Genomic DNA, 27,217 nt, shown 5'->3' with positions numbered 1-27,217 from the left:
TGCAGGCTGACAAAGGGGTCCTGGGCACTGAGTTAGGAGCTCCCTGTTCTCTGGTTCGAGTAGCTTTCAGGATTGAGGAGAAGCCTGCTATTGTTAGTAACAACACAACAATAAAAATGAGTACTTGGGTGGAGTAGTTGACAGCAGTTTGGATTCATTCATTCATTCATTCATGTACTCATTCATCTTTCTAATAACAATCTGGAGCCTGTCCAGCGTTCCAGGTGCTGGACTGCAGTGAGGGCATCAGAGCCCTGCCTTCATGGAGCCTTTTTTTTTTTTTCAAACTCTTTAAGATTTTTTTTTAATTTTATTTTATTATGTTATATTAATCACCATACATTACATCATTAGTTTTTGATGTAGCGTTCCATGATTCCTTGTTTGCGTATAACACCCAGTGCTCCATGCAATACGTGCCCTCTTTAATACCCATCACCAGGCTAACCCATCCCCTCACCCCCCTCCCCTCTAGAACCCTTTTATCACCTCATGATCCTCACGGTTACCTAAGAGTTAGGCGCTGTTGCCCATGATCCATGCTTGAGGAAGCTGAGCCTCAGGGAGGTGAAATGAGATGTGACGGTTTTCTCAGCTGAGAAGGGGCGGGGCCTGGTTTGAGCCCGTGGTTTCTTCGTGGTATCACAGGGTAACACTTTCTGATTTCCCTGCTGATTGTATCAGCCCCTTGATTTCCGTAGGTGCCCAACAATGGCAATGACAGATACAGTGGAAACAATGGGTATTCTCTCTCCCCCCTACCCCATTCTTATATTTCCACCCTATCTTTCCTGCGAAGCCACATAATGTTATTAGAAATCTGAGCTGGACGGACCCTTCCAGATCACCCAATTGTTGTATCGATGTGGAACCTGAGAGGCTCAGAGAGGTTGGGAAGTCACCTGGGGACACCCAGCAGAGCGAGGCAGAGCCGGAGCCGGGTCCTGTGTCTGGAGCCTGCAGCCTGTACTCTTCCTGCTGGGTGACATCACCCCATTTCCGCTCTACTGGCGAGCTCTCCTGGCTCCAGGCAGCTCCCTCTGCTACCCCAGGTCCCTGGGGCCTTCCACCCTCCCTGGGGAGCGGGCCCGCTCCCGGCTGGGCTTCCTGAGCAGCTGTTCCTGAGAACCCCCTGCCCTCCCACCCCTGGGGCCCATCTTAACTAGCTTCTCTCTGAGATGAGAGATGTAAGGAGCTCTCAATGACTCCGTGTGGGTATTTCATAAATAAGTAATCCTCAATCCTCAGCATTTGTCACCGAACATTTTTTTTAGATTAACACATAATGTATTATTTGTTTCAGGGGTACAGTTCTGTGATTCATCAGTCTTACACAATTCACAGCGCTCACCATAGCACATACCCTCCCCAATATCCATCACCCAGCCACCCCATCCCTCCCACCCCCCACCACTCCAGCAACCCTCAGTTTGTTTCCTGAGATTAAGAACTTTTTAAATCATGGTTTCTTTTAAATATGATGATGGGATTCACAAGGGCCAGGAGAAAGGGGGATAGGCTGAGGAGGAGAATTTCTGTGATGGAGCAGTCAGAACGAGGTGATAACTTTTTGCCAAGGAATGATGGCCGCAGAGATCGGATGGACTCCATGGTCATTGGGCATGTGGGGGTGGGGGGGTCACACCTTATCCCTACACTCCTGGGGAGAGCCCTGGAGTGACAGAACTTCACCAGGCCACTGGCTGGTTTAGCTTCCGGGCCTGATGCTCTTGGGGGGAAATCGGCTTCCCCCAGCCCGTGTCCCAACTCCCATCCTCCACTCCCTAGATTAGACTGGCCCCTCTGAGATAGGCTCTCTTACCACCCTGTCTTTTTTCAGCATCTACTATAGTTTGTAATTACAGATGTAGACGCGGACAGAGGCACAGATTTCGAAGTAGGCATAGACGAGGGGACTTGCTGGGTGACTATGTGCCATCAAGTGAGCTGTGCATTCCAAGAGAACAAAGCCCTTGCTCTCTGTTTGTCCCTCCCTGTATCCCGAACCTTCAGCCCCTTATTGAGACCCCCTGTTTGGGCCCGGTGCAGAGGAGTGGCCTTGATAGCTTCCATTTCCCAGAGTCCTGACCACAACCCTGTGAGCTGAATCTTACTGTCCCCGTTTTCCAGAGGGGCAGTGGACACTCAGTCATTTTCTCTTTGTCCCCAAGACCACGCAGCTGATGGCCCCCCCCCGGTCCCTCCTCTTCCTTCACCGCCTGTGCGTATTCACAGAACAGCTGCTCACACCCAGCACATGGGGGGAAGTGAGTGAGGAAGAATCTCAGCACGCAGGAAGCTTGCGAGCTACTCAAAGGCACAGATACTCACAGGAAGCTCGGAGACCACTCTGCACAGCGATATATATTCTTGACCTAAATTAGCGCGAGCCGTAATTGCTAGAGGAAGGGGAATGAGAAGTGTCAGCTGGAACACCAGCCCCAGAATCTCCAGCTGGGAAGGGATGGGAAGGGGGAAAACAGGACAGTGTTGGCTCAGAAGCGGACACCCCAGGGCAGGGCCCTGGCTCCGCCACGCTGACGTACCGTGTGACACGGGGGCCAGCCCCCACCGCCGTGAGTGCGGGTTCCTGCACGCAAGGGTGTGCATGTCTTTGTTAATCAACAGAAGGGGCCATAGGAATAGCACCATCCCACGGGGCTATGGCAAGAAATAACCAGAGAAGCCGTGTTACATCAAAGCTTGCCTGTCTTCAGTTCTCGATAGATATTATCCATTGTTTCTCCCCATCACAATGATACTGGACAGCCCTCCCCGGAAGCTGGACTTTCCTCCACAACCAGCCCCAAAAATGGCCATCCCTCCTCCATTTGCACTCCTGCAGTGGCGGGCAGCAGCAGGACCTTGCTCAAAGGCTCTGATGTTAGAAAAGCCCAAATCTGCCTCCCTGTGGCCTGTGGCAGCTCACCCCTGCCCAGAAGCCTTTTATGACTCAGCTTTATAAAACAGTGGCCGTGTACCCCGGCCCCCATCCTGAGACTGTACCTACATTATCTTCAGTTGGTCTCAAAACAGCCTTTCATCCTCACAATGGCACCTCAGTTTCTTCTGTAAAATGGGGATGATCATAGCATTTACATCACTTTTTTTTTTTTTTAATGAGAGTTAAGTAGGTGGACACAAGCAATGCTTGATACATTTCAGGGCATGTGATGAATGCCCAAGAAGCATTCACTATTCTTGTTGTTTTTCTTGCCATAATGATTTGTAGAAAATACCGATCTATGTTACTAGTGGGAATAAAAGTAGGATCTGTTTTTAGAAATCTCTGGAGGCTACCCTATATCTCCCAGGGTGAAGTCCAGAATTGCCAAGGCCTGGCACACAAAACCTTGCCTGGCTTGTCTGCTGCCTCATCCTTTGCCACACCCCACCCCCTCCCAGCACTCATGCTTCCTTGCACTGCTTGAAGTTCCCTGAACCTGGGCCTGTCCTCCCTGACCTCTCTGGGACTTAACATATTCCGTTCCCTCTGCCTGCAATACTCTTATCCCATACCACTCTCCTTCATTTGGCCAATTCCTGCTCATCCTTTATGTCTCAGGTTCAATACTGTCCCCTCCAGAAAGCCTTGTCTGACCCCCCACTTCCGGGGTCTGGCTGAGGGGGACCTCTTTATGATCCCGTGGCCCCAGTTATATTGTGAGGGTAACTTCTGTGGTTTTTTTTCCTACCTCCCTAGCTCATGCTATGTCACACCTATGCCTAAGTGCCCCAGGAACCAGCTCAGGGCCCAGCAAGAAATTAGACATCAATGAAAAATTTGAATGAGTGAACGGACCTTCCCTTCTTCATTATTGAGCTCCTTACATTCTCAAGCCATGGTTCTTGCAGCTTTGAGGGACACTGAGATGGTACTAATCACTACAGCCATTGGACACTTTCTTACATACATTGTCTACATTATTTCTCAGGCTAACTCTGCCAACTAGGTGTTCCTAGACCCATTTTTCAGATGAGGAAGTGGAGGCTCAGAGTATAAGGGACTTGTCCAGCGTCTCATAGTGAGTGAAGCCAGGAGACAAAGCTGCTGCATACCCACTGGTCTACACTGCTGCTCATGCCGCTGGGGTGGAGGTAGCTGCCCGAGGTTCCTCCCTCCCCGGGAGCTCAGGAGACCAGGCAGCCCCTTGTTACCAGAGAATGATTAGTCCTCATCCGTGGGGCCGTGTCAGTGTCTGGGCCCTGAGTCATCTGTTCACACCTCTCTGTGAGTGACACAGACATCCCCTGGAGTTTATTAAGAGCAGGCCACGTCAGCATCTGTCCCCAGCTGCCCTGCCTCATACTCACCCTGTGTGGGGCTCTGCTGACTCAGCCAAATGGGACCCAGGTGATGCATTTGCACTGGAGCAATCAGGTAGCGTGGGGATGGCAGCCTCACTCGGTCTGCTGGGGTCTGGCTGACTCCGTTTTGAAAGCAGGATTATCAGAAAGAAAGAATTCAGATGCCAGAGCTGGAGAGGTGCTTGGCAACACTGTGGACAGCACCTGGACCTGGCAGGTGCAGGAACAGAGGTGTGGAGAGGCCAAAGGAGAGCGGAGTCATGATCAGCTCGGTACCTGGCCTGCAGTGGGTGCCCAAAGGTGTCTTGAATGAATGGATGATGAATAGATGAGAGTAATTGGGCTTCTGTGCATTGTGTCATTGTGTTCTCACAATGATCCTACGTGGTTGGGAGCTAGAAACATACTGTTTCCACTTTACAGATGAGAAGACTGAGGTGCAGATGAAACTTCACGTAGGAGCAAGAACGTGGGTTGTAGAGTTGGGTATAGCTGGGTTCAGATCTTAACTCCCAACACTGACCTGTGGGTGTTCCCATCAAAACAAACAAACACCAAGAAATAGCCATCCAGCCTGCTGTGTCTTTTTGTACATACAGTCTTAATGAAACATACCATCCTAACTCACTGCACTTTGCATATTGTCGTAACATATTGTCTGTGGCTGCTTGAGCATCACTAAAGCAGATTTGAGTAGTTGGGTCAGAGACTGTATGACTTCCAAAGCCTAAGATATTTGCTATAGACTCCTATAAAGAGAAGCTTGCTGACCCCTGTTCTGCCTGGGATGTGTTATGTACTTGATTAAAGTTGGTCTTTTTCTCCTCTCAAGTGCAGAAGTGGCTTTATCAGGGTCCTTTCTCTAAGACTTTATAGGCCTTGCAAATTCCACAATGTAACAGGCAGGGTCTGGAACTGGAAGGGCTGGTGTGGGGTTAGGAGCACTGAAGTAAGAGCCAAGGACCAGAGTGTTCTAGTCCCGGCTGTCTCCTACTGCAGGATCTTGAGGACTTTCCTCTGAGCCATGGATAAGTAGGTTGAGTCATGTGCCCCCAAAATTCATGTCCACCCAGATTCTCAGAATGTGACCTTTGGAAATAGGGTGTTTGCCAATGTAATCGAGATAAGATCATAATGGATTAGGGTGATGCTAAATCCATTGGATGGTGTCATTGTAAGAAGAGGAAAAGACTCAGATGCAGGGAGAAGGCCATGTGTAGCTGGAGGCAGAGGTTGGAGTGATTTGACTATAAGCCAAGGGATGCCAAGGTTGCCAGGTGCCATGGGAAGCTATGCAGAGGCAAGCAAGGATTCTGCTCTAGAGCCTACAGAGGAAGCAAAGCTCTGCTGACACCTTGAGTTTGGACTTCCAACCTTCAGAACTGGGAGGAAGTAAGTTTCTCGTGTTCTAAAGCATCTGGTTCCAGGTACTTGTTATGGCAACGCTGGGAAATGAGTGCACCACGGTTCCCCTTCTTACTCCAGCGTGGATCAAGGCTCTTACGGCATATACACAGGCCAGGAGACAGTGCTGGGAGGAATGCAGAGGTTGCCCAGGTTCTGCCCTTCCAGTTCTTCCTCCACGAAGACACAGAGATTGGATGCAGATTGCTACCGTCTCTCCTGTTATGAGAGCTCTGTCTCGCCCCGGGGCACGGGGCAAGTTGGCCTAGCTCACCCATGGCACAGAGAAAGCTCAGGACCTGACATGAGGCTGACTTGGATGCACACCCTGGCCTCTCCACCTCATGGACCAGGGAGAGTAACAGAACTCCCCTCCCCACAAGACCCAGTCTCTCCAGCTGCAGGGTAGGAGTAAAAAGGTATACTTCCTAGGCCAATGGTGAAAGTCAAAGGACAGGGCCTGGGGAAGGAGCCTGGCACAGTGTCCATGCACAGCAGGTGCTCAGAAAGTTAGAGATGATGAAGATGTTGGTGTTAATGGTGATTTCTGGCAAAGCTGTGAGTCACCCAGTTCCCTCTGTCACCCCAGCCCACCTCAACCTGCAGTGCTAGTCCCCTGATCCTTTGCCCCCAGCTATTGGGGCAGCTTTAAGCTCCAACAGATCCCCAATCCTAAACTCAGCAGCTGGGATGAGGGATTAAGTCTGGAGTTAAGAAAATATCAGGGTTTGCCTTGAGCTACTTCTCTCGCTTGCGCCAGATGATTCTTCATTTCTCCAGCCTGACACAATCACTGCTAGGCTCAGTAAAGCCCCAGTGTCAGGTCTTTGTGTTTGAAATAATGTTCCCCTCATGTAACTGATGTTTATGCAGACTCAATCCTTTTAAAAGCTAGCAGCCTCCTTATTTGTATAGCCTGAGCTGTCTCCGGTTCCACTGCAAGGTGACATTTTTTGCTTGTTTTTATCTTTTTTTCCTTTGTTTTTCTTTGTCATTCTCTGACTGCTCTCTGTGTCCCTGTGTGTGTTCTCTTCCACTCACTCAGGGTCTTTTTCTTCACTTTCATTCTCTGTCTTTCTGAGGCTGTTTCCTTCCCCATCCCCTTCCCCCCGCCCCCGCCTCCTCCCTTCCCCTCTCCCTGTGCTCGATTCAGGACACCCTTGTTCTGTTTACCTTGATGTTTTCTCCTTTTAAATCTCTGTGTTTCTTACTCCTGTTTCTCCCTAACCTAGCTCTTCATTTCAGACTCTCTTTTCACATACTTTCCCTGCCTCCATAGTCCTCTCTTTTAATCTCTCTCTATATGACACTCCTCTGGATGTGTCTCTCTGTCTCTATATTTTTCTGTCTGTCTGTCTGTCCATCCATCTACCCACCCATCCATCCATTTCTGTCCTTTCTAGCAATTTCTCTACATGTTTATCTCTTTACGTGGTCTCACACTTTCTCAGCTTGTCCCTCCCTCTGTCTTTATCTCCTCATTTTAATTCTCACTTCTTCTTCTTCTCCCTCCAAGGATATTAATATTTTAATAGCCTTAATGTCTTCTCAGAATCCTCAAATCTTTCCATGATTCAAAAGTGGCAAGTCTCCCAAGAGCAGCCTCAGTTCAGGAACTGTTAGTTCTCTTCCCCCATCCACCTGTCACCCTGACCTCATCCTGTGTCAAGTTGGGAAGTGAGGGCTAGTCTAGCAGCTCTCCTGTCATCTTCTCTGTTGTCCTTGTACTACAGACCTGAGCGTGAAGGACTTGGGACGGGAACCTAGAGTTGGGGGTGAGCAGAGGTGTATCCCTCTTGCTGAGACCAATGACAGGTTGGAGGCTGCATCCATGCCTTCTGGTGTTTTGTTTCTTCTGGAAAACATTTACTTATCACAAGTTTTTGCCAGGCCTTGTGCTGGGGGCTAGAGAGGGATGAGTAACTCTTGAGGCATTTGCTCAAAAAGCTCATGGTCTTTCTGGGAAACCATAGAGCCAATGATTAAGATCAGTGAGATAATAGATTTAAACAAGGGCGCCTGGGTGGCTCAGTTGGTTAAGCGACTGCCTTTGGCTCAGGTCATGATCCTGGAGTCCCTGGATCGAGTCCTGCATCGGGCTCCCTGCTCGGCAGGGAGTCTGCTTCTCCCTCTGCCCCTCCCCCCTCTCATGTGCTCTCTCTCATTCTCTCTCTCTGAAATAAATAAATAAAATCTTTAAAAAAAATAGATTTAAACAATGTGTTCAGAGGGAAAAGAAATTAATTCTGGTTGGTTGGGGAATGTAGACAGGGTTTCACAAAGGAACTCATAGCAAGCTCTGTGGAGGTAAGGCCTTTGTCCTACATCACTTCTGCATCCCCAGTACTTAGAATAGTGCCTCCTATGAAGTAAGCACTCAATAAGCATGTGCAATATATGAATGAATAGATGGATGGATGAATTTGAATAGTTTTTTTGTTTTTTTTAAAGATTTTATTTATTTATTCATGAGAGACAGGGAGAGAGAGAGAGAGACTGGCAGAGGCAGAGGGAGAAGCAGGCTACCTGCTGAGCAGGGAGCCGGATGCGGGACTCAATCCCAGGACTCGGGGATCATGACCTGAGCCTAAAGCAGACGCTTAACTGTCTGAGCCACCCAGGTGCCCTGAATTTGAATAGTTTTGAAGGATTCTTGGGATTTTATCAGGGAGAAGAATCAGAGATGAGCATCCCAGACCCAAAAGCATGATTAAGGATTCTGAGAAGTGAAGGTACATACTATACTCAGATCCCTTTTTCAGGGATGACCTGCCCGTCCCCTGGATGGTGGCTCGTGGCCCATAGCTGTGTTCCTCACTGGGTATTGCCTTCAATGAACTGCCTCACCCAAGGATACCACCTTCCAGATGGCAGCCCTTGGCCAGTGACTGGCCAACATGGTGATACAGAGGGCAGGGCCCCTTGTCTCTAATCAGGACATCTTTAAAGGGCCACCCAGCTCTAGAGCTCCCCTAAAGACTAACTGAAGCTTCAGATCTATTTGCATTAACCACATTGCAGGTCGGCCTCTCCCTTGTCCAGTCCTGCCTTGCTTACTTCCTACAAGTGTAGAAGAGGGATCCTTGAAAAATCTGCTGTGTGTAACTCTGTTTCAGAGTCTGTTCTCAGAGAACCTAACCTAAGATTGTGTGTTCAGGGAATGAGAAGAGACCTGTGGCTAGCTAGTAGAGAATATGAGGACAGGGTAAATGGAGCTGGATGGGCAGGCAGAGACCAAATTATGAAGGACCTTGAATGCCAAGAAAATTAACTTAGATTTTCTTCTGTAAGTAATGGAGAGCTATTATTGATGAGTGAGATATGAATTGGAACTGGAATGTACAAGATTCACTGACAGTCAGTATGGAAGATAGTATAGAAGGGGATCATACTGGAGATAGAAAATAAGCTAGGACACAAAAACGTAGAACTCCATGCCTCTGGAGGGAAACAGTGAGAGAAGGATGAAGGATGGTCCAGAGGTATCACCAATAGCACTCCCTGGCCTCTTCTTGCAATAAGCATCTCCCTTCTTTCACAATTCTGGATCCCATGAGTCCTATATCATGGGATAATGTGTACCTCGACTCGGTGCCTGTGGTGTCCCTTTAATATCTTAAGAGCTTTCCTTTTTGGACTCAGATGGAGCTTGGCATCACAGATACTCCAATGCTAGGATATCCTTATCTGGGGGCCCTTTTGCCGGAAAGCAGCATCCAAAAACTCCTGTCTGTATATCTCATCTAATAAAACTTTGGCAGATCCATGGATCATGGTACCTAGCCCAGTCTCATCTCTTGGGAACCTCATTTGGGAGGAAGGATGCATTTGCCTAGAATCCCATGACCTTTCCAGCAGCTCTTGCTGTCAGTCTGGACGGGGTCACATTTATGCAATAGTATGAAAAATAAAGCTCTAAGGTTCTAGAGTCGGACAGTCCTGTGTTTGTGTCTTAGCTTTGCTGTTTATAGGCTTTGTAATTTGGGGGAAATCCCATACCTTTAATAGTTTCAATGTATATCCAAAGTAGGGATAATAAGAATGTGCTCATTTTGCAGAGTTGCTATGGGGAGGTCTGGAATCTGTAGAAACATACAGAATGTGAGTTAAGAGTTGTAATAGCAGGAAGAGCTTTCCTTTTTGGACTCAGATGGAGCTTGGCACAAACTTCAGTTCTGCCACATTACAAGCTGGGTGGACTTCAGCAAGACACTTCAGCCACTTCTGAGCCACAGTTCACTTACTGATAAAATGAAAATCTCAAGCCTACCTTCCCAAATTATGAGGATTAGTGAAATAAAGAGTGCTAACTTCCAAGTATATTCCTTTTCATCACAAGTAGACAAACATCAGGTCATATGATGGCATACCTATTGGATTTTTTCTTACTATTTTCTTTTTAGATATGTATTTGTATCATTTTCTTGATTACAAATACCATAAATGGTGCTCTTAACTGTAATGAATGCATATTTAATTTTTTTAAATCTAATGATACACATGTCTCTGGGGTTTAACCATCCCCTTTGTCTCCAAGGGAAGAAGCGATGCTGTCCACATACTTCGAAACCATCAACGACCTGCTGTCCTCCTTTGGGCCGGTTCGTGACTGCTCTCGGAACAATGGGGGCTGCACTCGAAACTTCAAGTGCGTGTCTGACCGCCAGGTAGACTCCTCAGGATGTGTGGTAAGTGCCATTGGCCCATGACCATGGAGCTGGCCCAGGTGCCAAGGCTGCTTGCTGGAGGCCTCTCCCTGTGAGGGGTAGCTCGCTCATGGCTGCTGCCTCTGTGGCCTTCAGCACACCAGGCTCCCGTGGTTTCTGCATCTGTAAAGTGGGATAGTTAAACCTACCTTGTGGAATTGTTGGAAGAATGAAATGAGACATCAGAACTTCAGTGCCCAATATGCAATAGGTCCTTGAGAGCTCCTGGCCTCAGGAAGGGGACTGTCCATTTGGGGGTGAGGTAGGGCATGTCTTACCTCTGTGGGGACAATGGGATCATGTCAATGAGATGTCCAGAAGAGAAAGTTTCAGTGGAGACCTTAAGGTTGGTTGAAGTTGGGGAAGATGGTGTTTAACTGGCTTCAAAAGGTGGGTCAACTTACATTAGGGAAAGAGTGGGTATAGCCAAGGCAAGGGCATGGAGGGGAATGGCAGTCTTACCTGCTTAAGGCTCCAGAATGAAGCATGGCATAAGGACACAGAGGATTTTGAGGATCTTTGTTGCCTATAGAAGAGGCTTTCAAACTGGATGGTTTGTTTTATCAGAATGACATAGGGTGCTTGTTTCAAATGTAGGTTCCAGGGTCCCACACCAGTAATATTGATACTGTAGAGGGGGTTAGGTCCCAGGAACCTGAATTTGTAACAATTTAGTGAGTGTTTTATGTGTGGGGAGGCAGAGCTCATGGAAGCACACTTGGTAAACTTCGCCCTTCAAGATGAACTTCTTCACCTGGCATTCGATGCATTCTTGATTTGACCCTTTCCAACCTCTCCATCACTTTGCTTCCTTCTACACTAGAGCCGGTGGAGTGAATTAGGTGTGGTTCTCTGAACATACATCCCCGTTTAATGCCTCAGAGCCTTTGCTCCTACCGTCTTTTAGCCTAGAGTGAATTGCTCCCCACCAGCCTGTGTAGCAAACAAGTAGACCTCTTTCCAGATTTGTCTTTTTTTCCCTCCCCACCTTGGAAAAGTGACCATACTCTTCTAAAGATCATTACTGTTTCCACATGCCTACTACCTCTGTTATAGACCCTGTGATCATTTATAGCACAGACTGGCTTTTTTCTAGTTTATCCCGCCCAGTAAACTGAGGGAGAACTCCAGGAATCTGTTGATTCAACTTAGCAACCCAACCATCTCAGTAAATAAGAAAGAAATAAGGGATGGAGGGAGGAATGGGGCCAGGGATGTGGGCCAGGACTGTGTCTCTGGGAGAGACCACAGGAAATAGAATACACAGTCAGCTCTTTTTTTTATTAACATATAATGTATTATTTGTTTCAGGGGTACAGTTCTGTGATTCATCAGTCTTACACAATTCACAGCGCTCACCATAGCACATACCGTCCCCAATGTCCATCATCCAGTCACCCCATCCCTCCCAGCACCCTCCACTCCAGCAACTCTCAGTTTGTTTCCTGAGATTAAGAGTCTCTTATGGTGTGTCTCCCTCTCTGGTGTCATCTTGTGTCATTTTTCCCTCCCTTCCCCTATGATCCTGTGTCTTGTTTCTCAAATTCCTCATATCAGTGAGATCATATGATACTTATCTTTCTCTGATTGACTTATTTTGCTTAGCATAATACCCTCTAGTTCCATCCACGACAAGATTTCATTTTTTTGATGGCTGCATAATATTCCATTGTATATATAAAGCACATTTTCTTTATCCGTTCATCTGTCGACGGACATCTGGGCTCTTCCCATAGCTTGGCTATTATGGACATTGCTGCTATAAACATTGGGGTGCATGTGCCCCTTCGGATCACTACATTTGTATCTTTGGGATAAATACCCAGTAGTGCAATTGCTGGGTCATAGGGTAGCTCTATTTTCAACTTTTTGAGGAACCTCCATACTGTTTTCCAGAGTGGCTACAACAGCTTGCATTCCCACCAACAGTGTAGGAGGGTTCCCCTTTCTCCGCATCCTCGCCAACATGTGTTGTTTCCTGACTTGTTAATTTGAGCCATTCTGACTGGTGTGAGGTGGTATCTCATGGAGGTTTTGATTTGGATTTCCCTGATGCCTAGTGATGTTGAGCACTTTTTCATGTGTCTGTTGGCCATTTAGATGTCTTCTTTGCAGAAATGTCTGTTCCTGTCTTCTGCCCATTTCTTGGTTGGATTATTTGTTCTCTGGGTGAACAAATATTTGGATAAGCCCTTTATCTGATATGTCATTTGCAAATATCTTCTCCCATTCTGTCGGTTGTCTTTAGGTTTTGTTGTGCAAAAGCTTTTTATCTTGATGAAATCCCAATAGTTCAGTTTTGCCGTTGCTTCCCTTGCCTTTGGCGATGATCTAGGAAGAAGTTGCTGTGACTGAGGTCGAAGAGGTTGCTGCCTGTGTTCTCCTTTAGGATTTTGATGGATTCCTTTTTCACATTTAGGTCTTTCATCCATTTTGAGTCTATTTTTGTGTGCGGTGTAAGGAAATGCCCCAGTTTCATTCTTCTGCATGTGGCTGTCCAATTTTCCCAACACCATTTGTTGAAGAGACTGTCTTTTTTCCATTGGACATTCTTTCCTGCTTTGTTGAAAATTAGTTGACCATAGAGTTGAGGGTCCATTTCTGGGCTCTCTACTCTGTTCCATTGATCTACGTGTCTGTTTTTGTGCCAGTACCATACTGTCTTGATGATGACAGCTTTGTAATAGAACTTGGAGTCTGGAATTGTGATGCCACCAGCTTTGCTTTTCTTTTTCAACATTCCTCTGGCTATGCGGGGTCTTTTCTGGTTCCATACAAATTTTAGGATTATTTGTTCCATTTCTTTGAAAAAAGTGGATGGTATTTTGATAGGGATTGCATTGAATGTGTAGATTGCTCTAGGTAGCATTGACATCTTCACAATATTTGTTCTTCCAATCCATGAGCATGGAACATTTTTCCATTTCTTTGTGTCTTCCTCAATTTCTTTCATGAGTATTCTATGGTTTTCTGAGTACAGATTCTTTGCCTCTTTGGTTAGATTTATTCCTAGGTATCCTATGATTTTGGATGCAATTGTAAATGGGATCAACTCCTTAATTTCTCTTTCTTCTGTCTTGTTGTTGGTGTATAGAAATGCAAGTGATTTCTGTGCATTGATTTTATATCCTGCCACTTTACTAAATTCCTGTAGGAGTTCTAGCAGTTTTGGGGTGGAGTCTTTTGGGTTTTCCACATAAAGTATCATATTATCACGCAGTCAGCTCTTAATGTGCCTGCACCACAGGTAGGGAAATAGACAATGGCTGGGAGACCAATACAAAGAAGAAACTTCTAGAGAATGAAATAATGCAATTAAACTGTATTGTAGACTCAAAGATCAACAGATCTTCAAAGGTAGATGGGCAAGTGGAGATTTTTTTATTAGAATTCTTAGGATTATAAGTGACAGAAACTCAGAACTAGTTTAGGCAAAAAGAAAAAATGTATTGGATCAAACAGAAGTCAAGGCCCAGTAGGATTAAGGGGATCAAACAATGTCATTGGGATCCCTCTTCTCTTCTCTCTGCTTGCCTCAGCACCATGCCATTCTCTGGACAACTCTAGCTTCCCCACTCACTAAGAACATCTTTTTCCCAGTTCCTCCAGCTAAAGTCATAGGATTTCATCTCATTGGGCCAGCTTGGTCCTCATATCCATCACTGTACCAGTCACTGTGGTCAGGGGGGAGGACTGGGCTCATCTGAGATCCAGTCATACTTGGGACTTGGGCCAAGTGGCACCTGCCCTAAAATGCACAGTAGTGAGTTGAGGGAAGGCCCAGACTCTCAAGGAAAAGTAGGGTGCAAGCAACAGAAAGGGGGATTGGTGTCAGTAGGTGTCTACTTCAGATGAGATTGGACACGTTCAAGGTGGTATGGCCGTAGACTGCAGGTGTCTACTTCAGGGTATTGCAACCCTGCCCTCCGTTTTGCATAATCGAAAAGTGAGGCCTGGTGAGAGAGAGGAGGACCTGCCCAAGTCTTAAAGCTAGGCAGTGGACACACGACTCAAAAAGATGTCCCAGATCAGCAGTGTGGTCTCCAAAACACGAAGCTGGCATCTCTGAAAGGCATTATGTTGTCTGCCTCTATTCCCTTTTTCCATCAGTTCTGTTTCCTGAACTTCCTTTCCTCAAAGATAGATGTCCCAGAAGAATGAAATCTCAGCATGCAGAGGTGTGCACGCACAAGCATGTACCTAGGTGGGATATGTCTCTTGGTCCCTCCCATCAGTGTAAACTGGCAAAATGCAGAGAGAGAGCAAAAGAACATTCCTTCCCTGGAAGTTAAGAGAAAATTCAGCCTTCTGATGAGGTTGCCAGAGACCTTCCTCTCTAGATTAAAGATCTAATGTTAAAACTTCAACTTCAGGGCTCGATGCAGCTAAGGTAAGCTCTTCTCTGCACTTTCAGAGTTGATGGGGAGACACCCACTTTTACTCTGAACTTTAAAATTTCTCTTATTTCTCTGTAGACTCTTTGTCATACCCGCAGAGAGAAACTTTTTCTTACAGCCCCTCTTCTAAGAAACTCCATCTGGCAAAAAAAAAAAAAAAAAAATAGTAATAACACCTTCTATTTTTCGCACTTTAGAGTTCTCAAGTCATGTCTGCATCCAATAACTCATCATCACAACAAACCGGGACAGCAGGTCCCTCACCCACGTGGGAAGCAGAGTGACTTCCCAATACGACCACAAGGTGGCCAGGTAGAGGTCCAAGGACATGTTTTCAATATTCTTCTTGCCAGAACCATTTTGGCTTTGCTTTCCTGTGGTGCAGAAAGGAGATAGTGGGAGAGGAGCTGAGAAAGAAGGCTGGCCTGAGTGAACTGGGTTTAAGTTCTGGCTTGGTCATTGGTGAGCTTTCGAATCTACGTTGACCTCGTTAGTCTCAGTTTCTTAATCTCTCAGAAGGGAGCAGTAGCTCTTGAACTCATAGGTTTTCTGAAAAATCAAAGAACGTACTCGGAAATGATTAGGGATTTACAAAAGGCCATTTTTGTGCAAGGTGATGAGACCACGATTGCTGATGTTTTTATGCAGTGGGTATGATGTTTGGGGCCACAAAAATTCAGGAGCACAGCATGTTTAATTTTCTATGATGTTTCTGTAACTGAATTTCATTTCTGTACCGCTCCATCCATTGGTAGTGGAAACATACTTCTAGCTCAACTTAGGTTTTCTGCTTCCCACCTCTTCCTGAACATCTAAGTTCAAAGGAGGCTGATGTTCATTTAAGCACGGGGGTAAGAGGATGGTCGGTACTGGACCACTGCCTGTGAATTCTAGTGCCTGCTGTCTTGTCTGGCCCTTGTCCATCACTGTCTTTCCTTTATGGTATTGTGCCAGGACCTCTCTGTTCCCATGCAATTTATAGGCACGTGGTTTATCCTGGTACCTGCTGCCTTGTTCTCTCCATCCCCACCACAAGGTCATTTGAGGCCAGCTGGCTCTATCTATCAGATGCTCTCCTGCCCTACTGAGGCCATCAGCTCTTCTATATCACACTGTGGGCATTGGGATCTGCGGGGAGTTAGCTGAAGACCTCTTGACATAGGTAGACCATGAAGGCACTTGTCGTTGGCAGCTGTCATGCCAAGGAAGAGCACCCTATGTTTGTCAGGTGCCAGATGCAATCTGGCAAGTGAGGCTGAGACGCTCTCTGCTTTCCAATCCCTCAAACTCACCTGATTTTCTCTAGCCCCTCATTCTCTTCAGCCACCCTGTGGACAAGCCTGTTGCGAATGGAGCACAGGATCTCTTTTAAGGACATTCTCTAGCGTTTGCAAGACCATCTTGTTTGATTTCCAACATTCCTCTCTTCCCAAGCTCAATTGATCCTTAGCTCTTTAGGGGCATGGGGGGTGAGGGGTGGAGAAGCTAATTCTCTAACACATCACAGATTTTCCATTACTATTATTATCATTATATTTTACCTTCAGTTTAGACCTCAACTTCTGAAACCCCAAATTAAAAAAAAAAAAAAATTGGCTTGGTGTTGACTTGGTTTTCTGGTTCTTCTGTGGTAATCTTTCCCTGGGATACTATGGTCCTCAGGTATATAGTTGCCCAAATTAGGGATGGTCACTGGATGTGTGTGGTAGGCAGAATAATAGCCCCCACAAGGAATTCCACATCCTAATGCCTGTGACCTGTGAATATTTTACCTCATATGACAAAGGTGAAGGTTAAATTTGCATATGGAATTAAGGTTGCTATAAGCCAATTTTTAAAGCAGGAGATTGTCCTGAATCATCAATGTGAGCCCAGTGTAATCACAGGGTCCTTTAATGTGGAAGAAGGGGGCAGCAGAGGAACTCAGAGCCATACAACATTGCTACCTTTGAAGAGGGAGGAAGGGGGTTACAAGCCAAGGAAAGTCTGTAACACTTGAGAAGGGCAAGCAAATGGATTCACCCCCTACAGCCTCCAGAAAGTAATGAAACCCTGCCAATACCTTGATTTTAGCCAAGTGAGAATTTTGCTGGACTTCTAACCTATAGCACTGTAAGCTAATAAATGTGTGTTTTAAACCACCAAGTTCGTGGTCATCTGTTTACAGCAGTGATAGGAAATTCATGTAGGGTGAACAGTAATATGGGGAGGGAGGGTGATCCAAGAGATACCATATAAAGAATGACCTTGTTATTTAGATTTTCAAGTATTTCCAGGGAGACCCTCACCTCTTGACCAGGGATGGAGGAAGTAGCAGTGAATGAAGCATCAGAAAGGGGAGGGAGCCTTGTGCTCCCCTTCAATGTGCCAAACAGTAAAAAATTGTTATCTATTAGAAATGGTATAAATCTGGCAAGCACAGTGATATCAGCAAGGCACAGTCTGAAAAGTAAGCCGTGCTTCCATTTATTCTGTGTGGCACTATAAACATTGCGAACTTTTAATCAAGATAGAGGACAAAACTGGGGCGCCTGGGTGGCTCAGTCGTTAAGCGTCTGCCTTCGGCTCAGGTCATGATCCCAGGGTCCTGGGATCGAGCCCCACATCGGGCTCCCTGCTCGGCGGGAAGCCTGCTTCTCCCTCTCCCACTCCCCCTGCTTGTGTTCCCTCTCTAGCTGTCTCTCTCTCTGTCAAATAAATAAAATCTTAAAAAAAAAAAAAATTAAAAAAAAAAAAAAGATAGAGGACAAAACCAAAGAAAACTATAGGTACTTCATCATAATATTGTGTGGAGGACACTTTCACCACCTCTATGTAGCTGCAGCCCCCAGAAGCATTCTGCTCACGCTGCTCCTTTGTATTCCCCTGGTTTTCCCCGGCGTGGGAAGCAGCCTTTTGATGGAATCAGCCTCAGACCATCAGGTGATCAAAATCTGTTCTCCGCCCCTTTTGAAATAGCAATTCACAGCTTACCTTCCTTTTTCCAATGTTTTGCTCACATATTGTGGGTCAGGAACATGGGAAGGGTTCCTTCAGCTGGGTGATTTGTCTCTGATCCATGACAGGTGGGCCATCTGCAGCTGGAAGATTTCTTTCAAGAGGGTCCCTTCACTTACCCACAAGGGGCTGGAATGGCCAGCAGTTGACCCTTGGCCGTGCTGGACCTCAGCTCAGTGGGGGCTGTCAACTAGAGTGCCTGCTCATGACCTGTCCATTTGGCTGGACTTTTCAGGCCACAGAGGCCAGGTTTGCAAAGGGAGCATCTCGGGATCAAGTGTTTTCAGAGCACAGGCAGAAGCTGCAAGCCTTCTTAGCACCTAGCCTCAGAAGTCCCAGGACATCATTTCTGCCCCATTCTATTTGTCAGGCAGGTCATTAAAGTCAGTATGGATTCAAAGAGAGGGAACTGGACTTCACCTGTTGATGAGAAGACTAGCAGAGAATGCGTGGCCCTCTTAAACCTACCTTTGACCTACAGCATGGACACACAGGCCGGGGCTCTCAGGGCAGGAAGGCACCCTAGAGATCTAACAAGGCCAGCACCTCTCCCATTATACAGACAGAAAAGCAAAGGCCTCGAAAGATGCAGAAATGGCCCAAGTTCATGGAGGGAAGCAGTGACAGAATCAAGGTTTGATCCTAAGACTCCTTCCTCCCCGTTGCCTCTGTCTAGGTAATGACCTTAGAGCACCCGCTTTGCCATTGCAACAGCCCAGAGACTTAGTCAGCAGTCGCCCTGCATCCAGCGTGGTGAATGGAACAGGGGGGTGCAAGATAAGAGCCCCACCATGTTTTATAAGGTAGCTGAGAAGACGAGAGGGGCTTCGGCAGGACTGCGTATGACCTCGAACAAGTGCCTTCATCTCTGCAGGAGAATATCTCACCGGGTGGGTGTGAAAGCAGAGAGAAGGGGGCTGGGGTCGGAGAGGGGGGCACTCAGTAACGCTGCGTGCCAGTTCTCGCACGTTCATGGCAGTCAATGCGGGTAACTCTCCCCCTAGGTGGGCATTGCTGTATCCATTTTATGAAAGACAAAGGCTAGGACTGTAAGAACGACGGTCCACACAGTGATCTGTGTGCAGACATGGTTCTGAGTGCTGAGCTTGTTTTAAGCAGTGTAATTCTCTCAGCCATCCTATGAGCTAGGTTGTATGATTATCTCCACTTGACACTTGAGAAAAACGGAACTGCCTGGGAGGAAGAGAGGGTATGTGGAGAAGCACAGAGGAAGGAGGGTGGGGAGGAGGGCAGGTGCCAGACCATCCAGGGCCTTCATAGAAAGTTAGGACTGAGGGAGGTGCAGGGATTTGCATGCTTGCTGGATCCTGCTGAGTGGTGGTTATCTTTTAGGATGTGTGTCTAGTGTCAGTCCCCAGCCCTCCCTTTGAAGACCAATCCCACTCTGCCCCACCCCCCCTAGAAATCACCCAGCCATATTCTCCTTCTCCCTCTTGTGCTTTTTCCATTTTGACCTAAAAAGCCATCTCGTCTCCCAGATATTAGGAAGAGCTGCAGGACCCCTGATTGCCATGAGATGCTGAAAGGCAACCCCAAACGTGCTGCCTTTTTTCAAGTCAAGATGAATAAGGGTAGGAATGACCATTTATTATAGGCCAGACTCCTCTTTGGCACCACTCAGAAGGAGGCAAACACTAGAATCTGGTTCATATAGGGAGAGGAGCTGCGTCTCTCCATTTCTCATCCTCCCCCCCCACCACCACCCCTTAATGACTCAGTTGGGCTGTGATTAAAAGAAACTAAACTCAGGAAGTGTGGGGAAGGCACGGAGGGAGAATCAGCTGGGTGAGAAATCACTTTGGAGCACAGCCCAGGCTTTTGCTGACCCGGGGAAGCCCGAGCCCCTGTGCCTGGCATTCTGCCCTCCTGGACAGGGCCCACCCCCTGGGGAGTGGTTTTTCCTCCCCAGAAATGGACTCTTCAGGTGCAGTCCATCCCAGCAGACCAGTGACAGGGGTGGGATGGATGTAGGGTACCACCAGGATTGCTTTTCCCAGAGTCCAGAATAGGAGGAATGATGCGTGCCACCTTTTCTTTCTTAAAAATCTTTACAAATATGCAAAGTCAGGGGGCAACACATCTTTATGGGAACTCCTTCAGAGATGCTTCGGCCAGGAAATAGTCTTTGTCAAGGGTGGAGTATCTCCTATGCTGTGTCCCCATCAAAGTGCCCTCTGATCAAACAGGTCCATAGACTGAGAATTCTCTATATGCACCTTCGTCAGGAATACTGGTCCTGATAGTGTTATTGAAAGCATGAATTGGTTGATGCTATTGATAAATGAATTAGTGCTATCAATAATATCAGTAATAGTATTACTGATGGGGATACATATAGAGTTTTTGAGAGCTGATTTCATGCCAGTCCCTGGGATAAATGTTTGAAATGCATCCTCACATTGGATCCTTACAGCTAGCTTATGAGGTGAACACTATTGTTACTTCTGTTTTGTCCACAAGGAAACAGATTTATTTAATTTTATTTTTAAAGATTTTATTTATTTATTTGACAGAGAGAGACAGAGAGAGCACAAGCAGGGGGAGCAGCAGAGGGAGAGGGAGAAGTAGGCTCTCTGCTGAGCAGGGAGCCTGATGTGGGGCTCTATCCCAGGATCCTGGGATCATGATCCGAGCAGAAGGCAGACACTTAACTGAACTGAGCCACCCAGGCGCACCAACGAGGAAACAGATTGAGAAAGCGTGAGAAACTTGCCCACGTCCAACCAGCCAGATAAAGGCAGAGCAGAAATTCCAACCCAGGTATATCTAACTCCAAAGCCTACTCCCTTAACTCATCAGATGGCAACTTCTGGAAGCTGAGGATCCTTCCCCAAAGCAAAAGTCCCCAGTGTCAGAGAGCATAAAGGGAGGGGACACTTCCTTCTCCCCATCCTTTTTCAATGTCCAGGATTTCTTCTTCTTCCTCTGTATCCAAGAGATCTGCAGGAAGATAAAAAGAGAATGAGTATCGGCAGAGGGGGGAGGATAGTCAGAAAAGCAGTAGAATGGAACTGTGCCTGTTGACTCAGAGCCTGCACAGAAGGATCAAACTTGAGGGCTCGAAAGGAAGGGAGTTACCCCTCAGTTGGGAGCTGTGCATTTGCACGTTTCATTTGTGAACTCCGCATATGCCCCTCCCCCCAGAAGGGGGGAGGGGGTGGAAGTGAGACTTGGGGTTTCCAAGATTATAATGTGTGGCTTTCTCATAAAGCCTCTGCACCTTTTTATGATATTAAATATTTTATTCTTCCGGTGACATTTGAAGCCTTCTCTACTTTTTTCCCCTCATTTTATTTCTTTGGGACCCAGATTTGCTGGGCCTGATGGTATTTCTGGTAAGCTGGTTTTATTGTGTGGAAGTCATTATCTGTTAAAGTCAGGGAGCAGCCCTTGCCCTTCTAAAGGGATGGGTTTTACCCTTTGATTCCTGGAAGAATGGCATGGCTGGGCGGGGAGAGGAGGCCCAGAGGCTGGGTGGGGGAGGGGGGCAGGAAATGGGAGCTGTGGCCCTGGTTCTGCCACCTGTTGGCTGCAGGAGTGAAACAAATCTCTTCAGGGAAGGCGGTGGTCATCTGTAGAGACTGAACCCTGGAACCAGAGAGGGAGCTTCAGACCAGCCTGCCTGGGAAGGGGCCAATGAAATGCTGAGCTTCCTTTCAGTTCCCGAAATCTATGACCTCATGATATATGTTCTCAGATGGCAGATTTCTAACACTGGAAGGGCCTGAGGGTAGGCAAGGGTAACATGAGGTGGAGGGTGAGGCTTAACTCATTGTTTGGTGGGAAAGCAAATATACAGGGGGAAAAAATTCTCCATCCTTTTGCTTTCCTTTGTCAGCGTCTCTAGAGTGATTGTTGACATTTTAGTTGTGTGTTTCATGCACCTCCTTCACAAAGCTTTTCACCTTCTGAACGGTGCCCTTGTGAGAGAAAGTGTTTACTCCCACCATGACCCCTACCTTCAAGGGGTCAGTATAATGCTGAAGGGCACAGTTTCTGGCCTCAGAGAAACCTGGGCCCCAAATCTGCTCTGTCACACACTAGTCATGTGACCTGGGGACAAATTCAACCTCTGAGTCTCAGGCTCCTGTTGAGTAAAATGGGGCTTATCATACCCACCAAAGCTGCTCTGGGCACTAACTGGGATAATGCGTTCACAGCGGGCCAGCGCCCGGCCCTAAGTAGACACAGAGTGTGGTTGCTGCTATTATCTGGTTTTTCCTTCAGGGATGATGGGGATGATGGGAGCTGAGATGGTCTGGGTGGTTGCTGTGTTCCGAAGCCTCCGACATGGGTCTCATTATTACCCCTTTTTCACAGATGGGAGAACTGAGGCAGAGTGAGCTTGGGTGCCTCACTCAGGGTCACACAGCTTCTAAGTTCTAGAGCAGAGAGTTTAAGCAGAGCAGCGTGATGCCAGAACCCTTCGCCCTTCATCAGGGCCAAGTCTTCATAAACATCATTTGCCCTGTATTTCAGGGAGGGGACTATTCTATCGCTTTACTTCACCTGAATGGTGGGCGTTTTGAGTGGGTGCTTTCAATTTTAATCTATTATAAACAGTGTTGCTCTGAGCATCTTTGTGTTCTGAGTTATTTCTTTAGCATAGATTCCCAGCAGTCTGTGAGGACAGTTTTCAAATTCCATGATTTGGGCGAAGGTGTGGGATGGATTAAAATAAAGAGGAGCGGCACCGCCTCCGGTTTTCTGGACAACCTCTGATTCGGGGGTGCTGGTTTTCTTTCATGAGGCGGTTCAAGCAGTTCAAGGGCAGGCTAGGGTGCTTGGCTGAAAGCGTCCCTTTGAGGAGGGGAGTGATCAAATAAAAGTGGTGCCTTAGGGCGTAGAGCCCCGCCATGTGTGCCCAGTGCATGTGAGAGAGAGCATAAATGCAGAGGACCTGGCAGGTAGAAGGAAGCAAGTGGGCGGGACTGTTGTCTCCTTGAGGACACCAGTGGGTCAGGGACCATGACCACAGAGTTCCCAATGGCTGTGTCCCACACCTGTGAAGAAGCACTCCCTGGCTGTTGGAATGCTTATAATTAGACACCTTTTTCTTAGCTCTGAAATGAAAACCCGGAATAATTGTGTTCATCTTAATTGTGGTAGGACTGTCGCAATTTATAAGGTATTTTCCCCAGCGGGTCTTCAGTCTTCTTTTAGTTTTTGTTTGTTTGTTTCAAATAGCTCAGGCTCATTGTAAAATAAAGTGAAACAAATGTATACACTGCTGAAATATATAAAGAAAAAACACAAGCCAGTGTCCTCTTTCTCTTTCACTGTGGTCTCTCTCTATATATCTTTCTATAGAGTTTTTCCCCATGCATATGCAAATCTAAATAAGAATTTATATCCATAAGTTTAAAAATAGAAGCATAAAAAGCATACAGTAGTTGTGTTTCTTTGTGGTAACCTTCTGTGTCAGAACTGCATGTCTTTATACAAACTTTTCCCTTTTTTCAAGACAACTGGCTTCTTAAGTTGATCTTAACCACATGTAAACCTCCTTCCTTCTGTCAAAGATAAAGATGAACAAATTGAGGCCAAAAAGCATGGGAACTATGTTTGGCTTAACCTAAGTGTTCTAAACCCCAGGCTAGGATTCTGTCTTGCACACAGTGTAATATCCTTCTTTTATTTTTTATCACAGGTCTTGGGGTAAGTGGACAAGAAATGATGTCATCAGCATCATTATTATTAATCTGAAAAGTTGGCCTTTTCCCTGGTTTTTCCAGCTTCTCCCTGAGCCCTGCCTTGTACACAAATCTTCACCACCAGCCCAGATATTCTTGGAGGCTGTAGAAGTTATCTGGGGATGGCGGAGAGTCAGCTTGGAGCCCCGGCCACCAGCCTCAATGTTGAAACCTTTTAACCTTGGGGTAACAAACAGGGAGAAGGGTTCATAAACCCCTCACTAGCCTTTCTTCTCACTGAGAAGATAGCACCTGAATAGCATTATACACATTCCTAGGGCAGCCGGCCGATTTATCAGAATTCTTCCAGGGCGAAGAGCAGACTTGGCCGTGAGACAGAGTTGCGTTCACATCCTGTCCCTGTCACCGGGAAGCCGTGTGACTGTAACAGCTGGATGTGTCTGAGTCTCTGTTGCATTGTCCATAAACTGGAAATGATCCCTGCACCTTAGGGTGTTGGCCGAACCCAGTGGGAATAGCCAGGCATGAGCTGGACCCAGTTCTGGAACATCCCTTTCCAGGGCCTGTTCCTATCGGATAGAGAGGAGCATTGTGAGCTAGGAAACAGGGTCCAGGGGATGCTTGCTTTTTGACACCACCCAACAGTTCTCCAGTTCTCAGTGGGCAGTGACTCTGGGGACAATCCAACTGAACTTGGACACAATGCACTAGAGATAGCATCAGATCCCGTAAGTTAAAGGGTCAGTCCTACAAGACTGCCCCCCACCCACCCACCTTCAGAGGCCAGTTACATGTCCAGCCTGTCACCTGTACTTCTGATTGACCAGGTATAGTTTGGAGGTTTCCATGATCCTGTCCTTGGATTCAATTCATTTGCTAGAGTGGCTCACAGAACTGAGAGAAACATTGACTTCTGTTTATCAGTTTATTGTAAAGGATACAGATGAACAAGCAGGTGAAGGGGTACGTAGGGCAAGGTATAGAGAAAGAAGCATGATATTCCTACACCTCTGTGTGTTCACCAACTGGGATGTTCTCCCAACTCTATCCCTTTGGGTTTTTATGGAGGCTTTATTTACATAGGCATAATTGATTAAATCGTTGGCCTTTGGCAGCTGATGCAACCTCCAGCCCCTATCTTCTTACTGGATCCTGAAGGTTCCAACCCTCTAATCACATGGTTGGTTCCCCTGACAACCAGTACCCCATCCTTAGGTCACCTCATTAACATAAACTCAGATGTGATTGAAGGGAATTTCTTATGAATATCAAGACACCTTATTAGCTCTTATCACTTAAGGAAATTCCAAGGGTTTTAGGAACTCTGTCTAGAAGTGAGGATGAAGATAAAATATCTATATTTCTTATTATAAATCACAATATCACACACGGGATCTTTTTCTGGCTTTCATTGATCTTCAAGAATTTTTCTCACCATCCATGTAAGGAAAAGTGATTCTAGAAGCCGACTGTCATGGGGATGATACAGACCTAGGTTATAAAATGACACTGTTCCTTAACCTGGCTCTGCTCACTGTGTATTCTTAGTTAAGCCCCTTAGGGCTTCTAAAAATGATAAGAGTGGAACTTGATTTTCTCTGGGGCTCCTTCTTTCCCTGCAACAGCCCACAAGTTAAGCTGTACTTGGGTCTCTAGAGAGAAGACCCTGAAGATCACCTCTATGGCAGTCAATGGGACTTGTGCTCCCCGCCACCCCTGGTTCCCCTGGAGAGCTGTTCTTTCATAACAGTAAACCCTAGGGAAAAGATGGAGCGCTCCATGTGGTGGGATTTCAGGCAGAAGCATTGTAACCAACCTCCATGATTTTGTCGTTGCCTTGTTTAGATAATGAGGCATTTCAACTGAAAAGTTACTTTTCCTTTTTCAATTATGAAGTTATTATATACATACATAAGCACATTTAGAATACAGAGAAGGTAGAAGAAAGGAAAATATCACCCAGAGTCATGGCATCTCCAGTAACCACCATTAACGTTTTGGTATTTCCTTTTAGTAGTTTTCCTATGTGATATATATTTACCAGTTTTATTGTGGAATTTCAAATACATGTAGAAAAATGTGTAAAAACATCACATGCAGTTTCATCAGCAGTAAATATATGATACCTATCTAATCATCACCCAGGTCAAGAATTAGAATATCACCTGCATTCCAGAAGCCTTTTCTTAACACACCCACTGTGACTCTATTTCCCATTTTAGCACTTTCTCCCCCTCCGAAGTAGCCACAACCCTGACTTTTTTTAATCACGCCCCTTATCTTTTCTATATAGTTTCTCCACTTATATGGGCATAGAACAACCATTTTATTTTATTTTTGCTTTTCAGTGGTGGATTCTCTGGCATTCAGCACATTTCACTAAGTTAGGTAAAACCCATCTTCTCTTTTGGTTGAAGTGAAAACTGGTTGTCAGCTGGTCCACAGTTTCATTCAAATCTAAGCTGCATTCAGAATGCAATACCTAAGTTCCTAATGTGGTTGGACCCTCTGTTAGACTCCAAAGTCACGGGAGTGAACGGTGCCATGGCTAACAAAGAGCTCAGTCTGTGTACCAAGCCAGAAATTGATACTTTGGGTCCCACCACCCAGAATCACATGTGATTGCCTCTTTTCAGCACATATACGGGGTAAATTCTCCTTTTCCAAATGATTCCCTCTGGTGTAGACTAGGGCCTGGGCTGGGCTGCCTCTTCCTGTCCTTTGAATTTTTGGTGCCTACACAAGCATGTTTTTTTTTCCCCCCCCAGCTGGTCCAAACCTTGCAGGCTTTTTCTGAGGCATATTTTTAAATGTTACATCCTGAGTTCATCCTGGGTAAGAGGAAAACCTTTTAGGCAAGAGGTGGGGATAGAGAGAGAAAGGGAACTGATGTCTCTTGAGCTGCATTGAAGTGTAACTTTGGATCATGGGATCTACCCAGCACACCAGCCAAATGGTATCGCCATCCCCATTCTGCACACGTAGAAGGCAACCCGGGGAGGGGAGTGGCATGCCCAGTGCCGCTCGCATTGGGATTGGCGGCCTTGGGATCAGAACCCCAATCGCAAGGGCTCCAGTAACCTTGATGGAAATGTTGAGAACACCTCCCAAAGGTGTGGGGTCAGGCTTCCTGCGGCATCCCCATTGCGCTGGTTGACGACACTGGGCAGTGATGTATTAACGTTCTCATATGCACAGCATTACCTCAACAGGGGCTTGCCTGGAGAGTTAGGTGAGTGGTGTGCCCTCAGCCCAGGGTCTGGCTGATGTTTAGTACTCAGGTCAGAGCAGCTAGGGGACAGTTGGACAGGCTGCTGGGAGGCCTTGAAAAAAAAGTCTTAAAGCACCGCTGCCTGGGGGCTGGTTGGTTAGCCCTGGCGGTGCCTGGCAGGGATATGAGAGGCTTAGAGGTGGTCCTTAGTTCTCAGCTCTTGAGTTTCCTCTCACCCACCTCCGTTCCCAAAACACTGGACTAAGGAAACCTCAGGGTCCAGCATCTATGGCATCTGTCTCCATTCAGGGGTGGATTTTTTTTTTTCTTCTTTCTCTTAAATTGCTCTCTGCAACAACAAAAAAAATAAAATAAAATATGCAAACCGCCCAAAATTACACTCAACATACGCTGAATAAATATATACCCACAGAAGCATATGTTCAATGGCCGCTTGTTCCATGCTTTCCAAAGCCAACTAGCTTAGAAAATCATTTCTTACACAGAGCCCGGGTGATC

General features: G+C 46.6%; 1 protein-coding gene across 3 annotated transcripts in view; it reads left to right on the top strand.

The window, feature by feature from the left end:
* ASTN2 (astrotactin 2) overlaps positions 1-27,217 on the top strand; it is an 865,697-nt gene that overhangs the window by 503,338 nt on the left and 335,142 nt on the right. For all 3 annotated transcript variants that reach the window (XM_021691760.1, XM_021691759.1, XM_021691761.2), the window contains one exon: positions 10,250-10,400. In XM_021691760.1, coding sequence (XP_021547435.1) covers positions 10,250-10,400 — 151 coding nt within the window. The remainder of the gene's footprint in view (positions 1-10,249; positions 10,401-27,217) is intronic.

This window comes from Neomonachus schauinslandi, chromosome 13, assembly GCF_002201575.2.
Source record: "Neomonachus schauinslandi chromosome 13, ASM220157v2, whole genome shotgun sequence".
Lineage (NCBI taxonomy): Eukaryota > Metazoa > Chordata > Mammalia > Carnivora > Phocidae > Neomonachus > Neomonachus schauinslandi.
Note: the sequence above shows the minus strand (reverse complement) of the source record. Positions and strands in the feature narration are given on the sequence as shown.